The sequence below is a fragment of the Solenopsis invicta genome, chromosome 11 (genome assembly GCF_016802725.1).
Source record: "Solenopsis invicta isolate M01_SB chromosome 11, UNIL_Sinv_3.0, whole genome shotgun sequence".
Lineage (NCBI taxonomy): Eukaryota > Metazoa > Arthropoda > Insecta > Hymenoptera > Formicidae > Solenopsis > Solenopsis invicta.
In genome coordinates, this window is record NC_052674.1 from 13,952,258 (window position 1) to 13,965,530 (window position 13,273).

The 13,273-nt window shown below is 28.9% G+C and overlaps 1 protein-coding gene across 3 annotated transcripts in view; it reads right to left on the minus strand.

Moving 5' to 3' along the window:
- Positions 1 to 5,663: 5,663 nt before the first annotated feature.
- Positions 5,664 to 13,273, minus strand: part of LOC105193061 (exonuclease mut-7 homolog) — a 28,283-nt gene continuing 20,673 nt past the window's right edge. Inside the window, exon 14 of one of the 3 annotated variants that reach the window (XM_039455211.1) lies at positions 5,664 to 6,632. In XM_039455211.1, the coding sequence (XP_039311145.1) occupies positions 6,275 to 6,632 (358 nt within the window). In that variant the 3' untranslated portion in view covers positions 5,664 to 6,274. Of the gene's footprint in view, positions 6,633 to 9,392; positions 9,668 to 13,273 lie in introns of those variants that run through there. The other 2 variants (XM_026140137.2, XM_039455213.1) reach the window with 2 other exon arrangements.

Here is a 13,273-nt window from a genome sequence, read left to right on the forward strand (position 1 = left end):
TTATATTAAATAAGACATTTCGAAGATGTTTTAAGGACGTCCATTAAATGTCCAGAAGATATCGGTGGTACGTTCCGAAAAGGTCCGCTATATATATATATATATATGTCAACGAAGTTGAGTATTTTTATTATTATCATCATTATCATTATTATTATAACACAAGAATTTTATAAATTATAAAATTATTAAAATAATTTTTTGTTTTAAAAAAATATTTAACAAAAGATATTTAACCATATATAAACATAAACTATAAATTTTGATAATATCATAAGCTTTAATATACAGTATACAGCTTTTTAATAAAATATGTTATTCGTTAATATTTAATATTTTATTATATATAATATTTAAATTATATCATTTAATACATATGTATAATACTATAATGATTAATTTAATATTTTATTTAATGGCCATTTTATTTGTGAGAAAAATTGTACTCAAAATATAAATAAATAATAACGTATATTATATCGAGTAAAATTTTTCTCGGAAAAAACATTTTGGAACGTAAACTTAAAATATAAAGAAAGTAATTATACATCTAGCAGCAAGGTATATATATTTGATTTACAGAATCATATCTGTTTACATGATTCTGTGAATCAAATACATGTATACATTAAAATTCGATTTAATTATAATTTATGAAATCCTGTAATTTTGGATTGAAATCGATTTAACAAGTGAGTGCTGGCACCACCGCTAGGCAGCCACGCCGCGGGAGATCTCGTGAGTCGAATGCGGCCACAGGCATTATATCTAGGCGCCACCGCGGCCGACTCCCCAGCTCATAACTTCAGTGAGACTTTTAAGAGCTGTTTGTTGTAATCTTGAGACAAATACTCGTTCTCATTCTTTTCAAATGTGACTGTGTGTAACGCTGTTCCACATGAATTTTTATAATTTTTATATATAAATAACAATTTGTGTTGTTACTTTATCTTGTACAAAAATTAAATATTTACGTCAAATTTAATATTTTTTTAATCCTTTTCAACGAAAAGGATACAAAAAATATTTTTTTGTAAATTAAACATTTACAATTTTACATTTATTACGTTTTATATTAATGTATTCTGTTTTAATAAATCTATTTGGGTTCCGATTTTATTTTCAATCTGTCTTAACACCGTATTTTTGGTGCAGAAATCCCGATCGATTCGGATTACTTTTTTTTTAATCGGTTTTAATTGCACATTTTTAGCAGGGTTAATATTACTTTTACTAACAAGTTAATACTACTTTTACTAACAAATATCATTTTTTACTAAATAAAGTTCTAATCGCGCAATATAAAATAATGTCCAAACAACGTCCATAAAAGTCCTTTTTATGTCTTGTCGAGACGTCCTAATGACGTCCATTTGGGGTCCAGAGACGATATATTGTACGTCCGAAGAACATCTAGACATTTGCAAGACACAATTGATATGTCACTGAACGCCAAAACATGTCGGACCGCGACGTCCATTGGACGTCCTTGTGTTGCGTGGGAAGAAGCAATTTTATGCGCTTAATCACACTTCGAATACTTACTGATATGCGAGAACAGCGGAAGATGGAGATAGTTTCCGTTCAAAAAACTATTGTATCATAAGCAAAAGTTGAACTGCTACCCGATTCAAATTGCAATCGATCGTGGGACTTACAAGCTTGCACAAAACGATTGATCGAACTGCGCAAACAAATTTGGCAATAAATATAGCCAATGAATCGGGAACCGGCCTTCTATTCTCGCGTTTTAATTTTGTCAGTCCGATATAACATATTCCTAGATCATATTTTTTAAAAGCGGCGTTTATGGTAACTGCTGTGCTATTCCCACAGGATATCATAACACAAAATAGTACTTTATAAAGTTAAAAGATTTAATGCTTAACACAGCCGTTTTTTTTTTAAATATTGCATTTGAATAAAATAATAACTATAGTCAATATCGATATAATAATTTTTCATTTATAAGTCTTGCTCATTTTTTGGCTGCGACAGAAAAATTAAACATTGTAAAAAAGAAATCTCCCGTCAAGCACTAATTTTCAAGGCTCCTGACTCATCAGCCGAGAACTCCGCGTTGACGATAGCGACATTCCGTCGCGGACAAAATTAGAACCAATTAGACGTGAAACGTGACATTAACGATGAGATGTGCATGTCATTTTGTTATTATATGTTTCATTATGAAAATGTGACTTGTCTCGTATTTACCAAATTCGTAAAAATGGACCGCGAGTAAAGTTTCTTTTAATTTTATACATAAAAGCACATTTTTCACTCCTTTCAATAGCTATCCGTATGTTTTTCTTTCTAAATAGGCGTCATTTTCCGTGTTTTTTACGACTATTTACTGACAGCTAGGCGAAAAAAAGGATATGTTGACCGATATTTAGAAGAGTTTTAAAACCATCTGATTAGTCTGTTTTATTCAAATTATCTTTATTTACAAATGGCACGTCGGAAACTTTAGCTTAACCGCGGCGTGTGTTGTCCTGTTTCAATAGCTTCACTTTACATGTTTTTTACGATTATTTACTGACTGTTAGACGGAAAAAGGATAGTCTTGACCAATATTTAGAAGTGTTTTAAAGCCATCTGATTAGTCTGTTTTATCCAAATTGGCTTTATTTACAAATGGCACGTCGGACAAAATTACGTGTCATTTCACGCAATTTCTCGCTTCTGACATCACGACTTCAATATGGCCTTGGCGAGTACTCACGAGCCTTAATATTTAGAAAAAATGTATAAAATTATATGTCAATCGATCAAACAGCATCTATAAGATATTGTGATTCCGCATTTTTGTAAACATGATTAAAAAAAAACTTGAACAGCGATATTCCAATAAAATTATGTCAAATAAAGAAACTCTTACAATCTTTACTATGTAACAAACACGACTTCTTTATCTCTATTTTTCTACAAAAAATTCACCAAGAGTTAGAGCCTCGTTTTAATGCATCTAAATATGATCCTAATTAGAAATGATTAAATATTTACTTAAACAGAGTTTATTACAAATATGAAATATTTAGACATAAAAAACAATGCTTCCACAAAAATTTTGTTAATTTTGATTTTATAATTTTGAATATTTAAATACTTGCGTAAAATATGCCTAAAGCACTTGAATATTTAAACATTTAATTAAGAAATAAATAATTGCAATTTTGTTAGTCTTATTTTATCGTTTAAAAACGTTTCTTATTTTCTCAATCAGTTATGGACTACCCATATACATATTTTATTTTCAAAAGAGTTAGGCTGGAGTCCCATGGATGCGGAACGTGCGCAATGCGTAATTGGCGGAACGCTCGTGATTGGTCCGATCAGTTATACGTCCGTTCCGCCGGTTACTTGTTGATGCGTGTGTGTGTGTGTGTGTGTGTGTGTGCGCGCGCGCGCGCGCGTGTGTGATAAAAATGGACAACCTTCAACAGAAATTCGTAAGAATAAAAATTATTAGAATTTTTAATGACATATATATATATATATATTTTTTTTTTCTCTGACACTGAGCATCATTTCCAGTGAGAACTGATAATTGAATTTTCAGTTAATTCGACGTTGATTCCATTATCATTTCGCCCTAGGCTATCTCTAAGCTCAACAATAAGTAAATTTTATTTATATTTCGTGCAAAATGTTAACGTAAATAGGTTTGCGAATAACGTTTTGTTTAGCAATAATAGGTCCAACTAATGCCAATAGTGTTTCAAATCATAGACTTAGGAAACTGTAGACCGAGCGTAAACTGTTATCTTAGACAAGAGAGGGTGTGATAATCGACGTAAGGGAAAAAACGCACGCTAGCTTATGGGCCGGAGGATAACTTCGGTTAGACTCGGAAATATTCGGAATATTCGGCACGTTTACGCATAACGTGAAGCCGAGTTTATCCTCTATTTCTCCTTACCGCGTTTATCACCACCCCTGCAAGAGTACGTTCGGGGTGTGTTTCAAATAGTTGATGTGGCATTCTAAAATAATCTATATATTTTTCTACGTCTTCGGCCACCATTTCCTTAACAAGATTACCGCTTGCTCCTTGTTGCTATCTCCTTTCAGCGATAAATATAGATCGCACCCAAAATTGTCGTTTTCTTTCATTTTTTTCATTTCTAATTGCAATGTTGTATAATACATACAATTTTGAAATTCCGATCTGCAGAAGTTCGAATCCCTATGTCCCATGCTGCGGAAAATGCGGAAGCGTAATCTGCGCGAGCCAATAATATACACTGATTTTGATAGATGGAAAGATCTATGGGAAAAATATTACGATTGGCAGGTGACAATTACGCATCCGCGAGTTCCGCTCCATGGGACCTAGGGAAATACAATTCAGCGGAACGTTCTTAACGGAATATTTGTAAGACCAATCACAAACGTTACGTCAATTCCGCATTGCGCACGTTCCGCATCCATGGAACTCCAGCCTTATACATCTCGTGTCTCATTACTCTGCTCCATAATAAAAATGGTATCAATAGTTCTAAACTGGGGACGGGTACCATATTATAAAAGGAAGAAGAAAATCAATAGTTCCATTAGATCACCCACTTAATTTGATGGCGCTTCTTTCGCGTCTAGTAGAATGTGGCGGTAAAATAGAAATATCGATATTCTCTACTGTATCGCACATCCTCCACTTACTCCACAATTAAACTTAAATATCAGTAATAAGTAAAATTACGGAAATGTGAAAGGATTATATTTTTATTTCGATATTTAGATAGAAATAAAATTTCGCTACAACATAATTGGTGGAAAATATACCAAATATAAATTTAAAAAACTTAAATCTAGGATTCTTCATGGTCATTACTATTTCTTTCTCATTACTTTTTTCAATAAAAAATAGATATACCTATTTTTCTCTTTAAACATATATATTATATATGAATAACTAAGATATATTTTTTGGAAAAATCAAAACATCGTCTTGTACTCTAATGGACATTTTGTTTCTTGTTATAAATTTAAGAAAGACAATTGCAAGAATATATATATATATATATATATATATACACGTATGTATATACATACATACATACATAGATATATATATATATATATATATATATATATATATATATATATATAAAATATGTATGTATGTATACACACACACACATACACGCACACATACACACACATAACAAAGTATGTAGGTACTTTAAGTACTTGCACTTGATTCACTCTTACATAAGAAATATATATTAAATATATAGTCGCATAACCGAAGTTGCATCAGGATAGTTTATGTAGTCCTAATTAATCATTAAATAATATTTCAGAAATTATTTTATCAAAGATTATTTTATCAAAGATTTAAAAAATATTAGGAATCTAAATATTAAAAAAAAAAACATTTCATATTATTTAATAATTTATATTAAAATTACAATTATTAGCAATAATCATTTTTAACCGGTAATGGTCACCCGGGATCCATTGGACCTCACGCGTCCTTCTTTTAACTTTAAGGGTACACAGATCATTCAAAATCGAACAACCTTTTATGAAACTAATTTTTATCTGAAAGTATACTATCTTGAGAATACACGCCTAAATTTTTGTTGAATTATTTCAAAAATTAAAAATTGTATAAATATTTTTGTAAAAAGTCAAATTTTGCAGTTCTTTTATTTGAATTTTTTTCATTATGTTAAATTCTAATTTTAAAAAAATTATTGGATGTTAAAGAACAGAGAACCTCCCTGCACAAAATCAGTCATTTGTCAGCTTTTTGCGACGAAATATCAAAAAGCTGACAAATGATGATTGATTTTGTGCAGGGGGGTCCAGTAAACCCCAGGTGACCATTATGTTATTATTTGGAAGTGTGACCATTACGGATTAAAAAATCTATGGCAACATAATCATAATATGATGTAATCAATATAACAATTAATTTTAAAATAAAATTGATTGTTATATTGACTACATCATATTTCGATTATGTTAGATGACATCACTATATAATACAGATAAAATAAAACAAAATATTGTTATTGTACTTTAAAAAATATAAGAACGCGATAAAACATGACTTTATATATATATGCAACAGATATTATTATAACCAGAAGTTTCGATTAAGCGTAATAATATTACATATTTACTATTGGCATCATAAATTGTAGGAACGATTAGCATGCACTCAAAATTTCAAACTAAAAACGATTTTTTGATTTTTGTTTTGTTTGTGCTCTCCCAACTCTTCAAACGCGCACTTTTTTATCACATTTAATACTAATACTTATTATTTGACAATTAAATCTTTGATAACGCCATTAAGAGCTCGCTCCAAGTGCGAGCCGTCCCAATAAATCTTCCCGCAATGTTCACAGATATAAAAAACTTGTACGTTCTTCAATACATTCAGTGGAACTTTATCGATTTGTATCCGCATGTGATACCTAGTCGTACACGCATCAATATCAAGAGTATCCGTGGACAAACGCCATGTACGATGCTCGCTGTTTGTAAAATAATTATTCGGATTCCGCATAATTTCGAAGTCTTCGTTTGAATCGGAGTTGTCGGCGTCGGCTTCTAACGTATTCTCGACTTGATTAGGCAATACTCGATAATTGTTTTTTCTTATAATTTTCACGAAGCTAGATCAAAGTAAAAATTAATTTTATACTGATTTATATTTTAAGACTGAAAAAAATAATATACAGGGTGTCCGGAAAATCGTGACTAATATTTCGGGACGTGATTTGAGACCCCAAAAGAAAAAAAGCTATATAAACATAGGTCCGGAAATAAATCGTTTCCGAGTTATAGCCACTTTTATGTTAAAAAAAAATCGTATTTTATAGTCCGCGCGGCATCCCTTCTTAAATTTTTTAAATAAATTCTTTTTAATTTTTATTTCTTATTTTTTTTAATTTTTTAATTTTATTATTTTTTTTATTACTAATTTTTATTTTTTCTTTTTAATTTTTCTATATTTGTAAATACATTATTTTTTAACACATTATTTTTAATACATTATTTTTAAATCGAATTAAATAAGGTGTTCAAAATGATCTTCAGCACTAATGCAGGCCCTTGTTCTCCTATCAAAGGAATTTCAAACTCTGTAAAAACATTTGGATCCGTCTTTATTTCTTGGAATCCACGAATTATTCTTTGTCTTAAGTCAGCAATATTATTGGCACATGTTTGTAAACAATATGCACATGTTTGTAAACAATTGCTTGAATCCGAGCTCGAAGGCTTGCCCACCCGTGTGAAACTAGCACCCCAAAGTAAAAAAAAAATATATATATATTTTTTTAGAGTGCCGGCTTCTTTTCTAATAGTTCTATAGTGCTTGATAATTTTTAGAAATAGTTCCAGCGATTAAACCCCCCAAAAAAACAAGTTTTAAAAATGGGGTGCCAACTTCACGTTGGCATCCCAGTTTCGAAAAAATTGTGTTTTTTTCGAATTTCCAGTAGTTTTTGAATAGTTCTATAGTCCCCTATACTTTTTTTTAATAGTTTCGTTTTATTTTCAAAATTATGGAACTTTGAAAATTCATACCTCGGCCCCTACAAAGTACGTAAAAATTTTGTAATTTTCAGTTTACAGAAAAAAGTTATTTAACTTTTTTTGAGCAATCAGGGAGTGCTATTCAGCACACTGAAGAAAAAAATCAGAACTCCGAATTTTTAATTTTTTGCTACTTTGAAATTTTTTGTGGCGGATCCTACTGAATACGTAAAACTTTTGTAATTTTCACTTGACAGAAGAAAGTTATTTAACTTTTTAAGAGCACTCAAGGAGTGCTATTCAACACACTGAAGAAAAAACCGGAACTCCGAATTTTTAATTTTTTGCTACTTTGACATTTTTCGTGGCAAATCCTACTGAGTACGTAAAACTTTTGTAATTTTCACTTGACAGAAAAAAGTTATTTAACTTTTTAAAAGCACTCAGGGAGGGCTAAATAGAACTAAAAAAAATTAGAAATTTAAGTTAAAATTTTAGTAGCAAATAATAATAAAATTCTATCTCAGTGTATGTTATCACATTTATATTAACATTATTACTTCTTCAATTAAAGTACTCCCTAAGTGCTCCTAAAAAGTCAAATAATTTTTCTTTAGTGTGCTGAATAGCACTCCTTGAGTGCTCAAAAAAAGTTAAATAACTTTTTTCTGTCAAGTGAAAATTACAAAAGTTTTACGTATTCAGTAGGGTCCGCCACAAAAAATTTTAAAGTAGTAAAAAATTAAAAAATTTTAAGTTCCGGTTTTGTTTTTCAGTGTGCTGAATAGCACTTCTTAAGTGCTCAAAAAAAGTTAAACAACTTTTTTCTGTCAAGTGAAAATTACAAAAGTTTTACATACTCAGTAGGGACCGCCACGAAAAATTTCAAAGTACCGAAAAATTAAAAATTCGGAATTCCGGTTTTTTTCTTTAGTGTGCTGAATAGCACTCCTTGAGTGCTCAAAAAAAGTTAAATAACTTTTTTTTGTCAAATAAAAATTACAAAAGTTTTACGTACTCAGTAGGGTCCGCCACAAAAAAAAATAAAAAATTCAGAGTTCCAATTTTTTTCTTGAGTGTGCTAAATAGCACTTCCTAAGTGCTCAAAAAAAGTTAAATAACTTTTTTCTGTAAAGCAAAAATTACAAAAGTTTTACGTATTTTAGGAGCCGAGTTATGAATTTTCAAAGTTCCATAATTTTGAAAATAAAACGGAACTATTGAAAAAAAGTATAGGGGACTATAGAACTATTCAAAAACTACTGGAAACTCGAAAAAAAAAACACAATTTTTTCGAAACTGGGGTGCCAACGTAAAGTTGGCATCCCATTTTTAAAACTTGTTTTTTGGGGGGGTTTAATCGCTGGAACTATTTCTAAAAATTATCAAGCACTATAGAACTATTAGAAAAGAAGCCGGCACTCTAAAAAAAAATATATATATTTTTTTTTTACTTTGGGGTGCTAGTTTCACACGGGTGGCCTGCCCCAGGAATGTAATAAAAAAATTTAAGAAGGGATGCCACGCAGACTATAACATACGATTTTTTTAAACATAAAAGTGGCTATAACTCGGAAATAACTTATTTCCGAACCTATGTTTGTATAGCTTTTTTTCCTTCTTTTGGAATCCCAAATCACGTCCCGAAATATTCGTGGCAATTTTCCAGACACTCTGTATATACGCACATACAGACTGATTTTGCAAATAAATACAAATTTTTATTAAGATAATATTGTATAGGGATATACATAAACATTTTTTTGTCAATAAAATCTTCAACTTTTCTCCATTAAGACTTCAGTTGTCAAAGTAATTAAGATACCCGCGCTGAAAAATCAAGAGGTTTCAGATTTGATCGGTGGTTGGTATTATTTTTCACAACAAATTGTTTCCAGTTTTTTAAAAGAAAAATTTTCTTATTGACATCATTAATACTTTAAATGCTTCTTAATATTATTTATTATTATTAAATTGATTACACTGTGACACAAATTTTAGACCAAAATCCAGACAAAATAATTCTTATAATCTTTTTGTCGCTGGAAATAAATTCACTAATGAAATCGCTACATCATGTCAAATTTCAGAGAAAATTGGACTTAATGCTCTTGAGTAATAGGCTGAGACCTCCACGTTGACGGTGGCGACGTAGTGAAAAAAATTAGAACTAGAAAAGATTAGAATGGATGTATAACGTGACATGTTGACAATAAAATTTTGTCGTGCATCTGTTATTATGTAAAATGGATTCATTGTAAAAATGTGACTTGACTCGTATTCACTGAATTCGTAAAAGTGGACCGCAAATAAAAATATCTTTGAATTTATCTTCGAATTTTTGTACGTAAAAGCATATATTTTTCACTTCTTTTAACATCTATCAGCGTGTTTTCCTGCCTGAATAGGCTTCACTTTACTTGTTTTTTACGATTATTTACTGATTGCTAGGTGGACAAAAGAGAAGGCCTATTTTTACAAATGTTTTAAAATAATTTCATTATTTTGTTTTATCCACATTCTCTTTATTTACAAATGGCACGTAAGAAACTTTTATGTGTGATTTCTCACTTATGATGTCACGATTTCAATATGGCCACGGCGGCTTCTTAGGAGCCTTAAGATACCAAAAATGATATTTTTGGATACTTTTGTGCCAAAATAGCTACAAAATATGGCATGATAGACAGAACAATTACGCATTTATTTTCAACAATCTAAAATCTATAAACGTATTAACTGCTTTATACAAAATGTACAGTTATGGATTAAAAGAAAAGTGATAATGGCTTATGCTTATAATTACTTGCACGATTCATCAAATATGCATTTATGGTCAAAATTTTCAAATATAATATGTAATATGTTGAATATAAACAATCATTGTTTCATAAATAGGATGGCGGAAAAATAATGGAGTACATATTTATTAGGCTGGTGCAAAAAAACCGATTATTTTTTTGTTTTCATGTGTTTCACCGAAAATCGAAAATATATATTGCAAAAGTAAATTTCGTTTTTTGTTCAGATTTTTTAAAAATGTTTTAGAGGTCGCTGTAATCGTTTAAACACGAAAATTGACGTAACATAATTTTTTAATTTTTTTAAATTACATTGAGGCATATCCTGTTGAGTTGATCATTAAGATATTGCTGTCAGGAATCAAATATATAAGCTTGAATTTTTTTAGCCAAAAATACTGAAAGAAAAGTCATTTATTTAATTTTTCAAAACTTGAATTTTTACAAAAATGGACATTTAAGGCTTAAAAAATCTATTTTGACCAATCGCAGTCAAAAATTGTTTGTGGTATCAGTTTTCTTGTTTAATGGAGAATATAATATAATATACAGAAACTTTAACATTTATTGAGAGATAGCGCAACAGTCATAAAATGCTTAAAAAATGCGATTTTTCTTAACTTGGTTCTCATACCAACACCAGATTTAATTTTCTTGACAAATTTTTGTTAAAAAAAATGTTTTTATATAAAATATACTTTTATAAAAAATATATTTTATAACAGTTTTTATAAAAAATTTTTCTATAAAAATTTTTAAAAATATTTTTATAAAATACCTATTTTTATAAAATATATTTTTTATAAAAATATATTTTATATAAAAATATTTTTCTTTAACAAAAATTTGTCACGAAAATTAAATCTGGTGTTGATATGAAAGCTAGATTTAAGAAAAATCGCATTTTTTAAGCATTTTATGACTGCAGCGCTATCTATCAATAAATGTTAAAGTTTCTGTATATCATAATATATACTCCATTGAAGAAAAAAACCGATACCACAAACGATTTTCGACTGTGATTAATCAAAATAAGTTTTTTAAGTCTTTAAATGTACATTTTCATGAAAATACGAGTTTTGAAAAATAAAATAAATGACTTTCTGTCAATATTTTTGGCTACAAAAATTCAAGCTTATATATTTAATTCCTGGCAACAATATCTCAATGATCAGCTCAACAGAATATGCCTCAATATAATTTAAAAAAATTAAAATATCATATTACGTCGATTTTCGTGTTTAAACGACTACAGCGATCTCTAAAACATTTTTTTAAAATCTGAACAAAAAACGAAATTTACTTTTGCAACATATACTTTCAATTTCCGGTGAAGCACATAAAAAAAAAATAGTCGGTTTTTTTGGACCATCCTAATATTTATACATATGTATTTTTCTCATAGAATTAAATGACGCTATGAGATTTTATTAAAATCATAGTTTTCATACATTGTTCAAACAAATTACATTTAATAATTTTGACTATATATGTTCATAATTTTTGAAATTTTTAACGATTTCTAGGATCCAATAATCCTAAAAATCGTTACATGCAAGTGACTATTCAAATTGCGTAAGTAGATTATTTTTCTTTTCTTATAATTATAATTATAAATTAATTTACATAAAATAGTTAATAGAACATGTAAATTTTCTAAATTTTAGATTGCTGAAAATAAATTTGTAAATGAAATTGCTTTGTCATATTATTGAGCTGTTTTAACTCAAAAGTATTTTGCGAATTCTTTTCCAGTGATAAAAAAATCTATAAAAATCATCTTGTTTATTGTGTTGTCTAAAAAAAGTTTAAGTTTATTACAGTATTATCAATTTAATATCGTGATATTACTATTTTTACTTAACTTATAATTGTGTTTCAAAATTTAATGCGCAATTTCATTAACTTGAAAATGTATATAAAATCACACAAGAGATATCAGCATTAAAGTCTAGCTACAACAAGTCTAGCTACAACCGTTAAAGCTCTTCAATTATTAATATTTTTTATGTTAATAAATATACAGAAAAAATTTTTTTTTAATTGTTTATAATAATTTATAAAATAATGCAAACAAAATAATAAAATGTAAGTTAAGTAAGAAACTGCATTGTCACATTTTAATTGGTATGACATCATATTTAAAAAAAATTGTGTAATTCATGAATGACTCATGCATATTTACACAAAAATACGGCAAAACGTCTTTTTTTAATTCAAAATATTCTTTACATTGCTTTCTTTCTCATGAACGTAATTTTTCAAAATTTTTATATTTTGTTTGCGATTAAATTACTTAAAATTCTTCTTTCCTTTGCTATTTTAAAAAATAATATTTTAAGTTTAAAAAAAAACTCTATACAATGAAAAAATTGTAAAAAAATTAGGTATACCTATACATTAACTTCTAATAAACTTATTTTCAAAATTGTATCAAGTTCTTTAAAAAACTGGAAACTCTCTTTAAATCACATTCAACAGATTGACAAAAAATTTAGAAACATAAATACTCTTTAATCAATTTCATTTATATCACACTAAAGCTATTGTCTTTCATCGAAAACTCTATGTTCATAAACAATGTTCGTTTATACTCCCTTTATCATACTGGAAAAAATCTGTACTTATTTCAGAATCATTCACTATTTGTACTACAGTTCATTTAACTCTCAGCTGACACACTATATTGGATTCAACATTTTGCCACACATAGATATACGTCACCTGACTATTTTCAATTGCGTATATAGCGGTATCTAATGTGATGCAGAATTTGAACAATTTTTTCTTTAATCGATACGCCAGATTAAGAAAAAGACTAAATAAATGCGAAAATCGAGAAGTTGAATATATTCAAAATATTTAGAAGAAAAGGCGCGAACGATTTATGAACGCCAAACATTTTTGTAAAACAGCTCGGGTATACGACACTCAGTGTGACAACTGAGGGTTAAGAACGCTTGCGACTTTCTCAC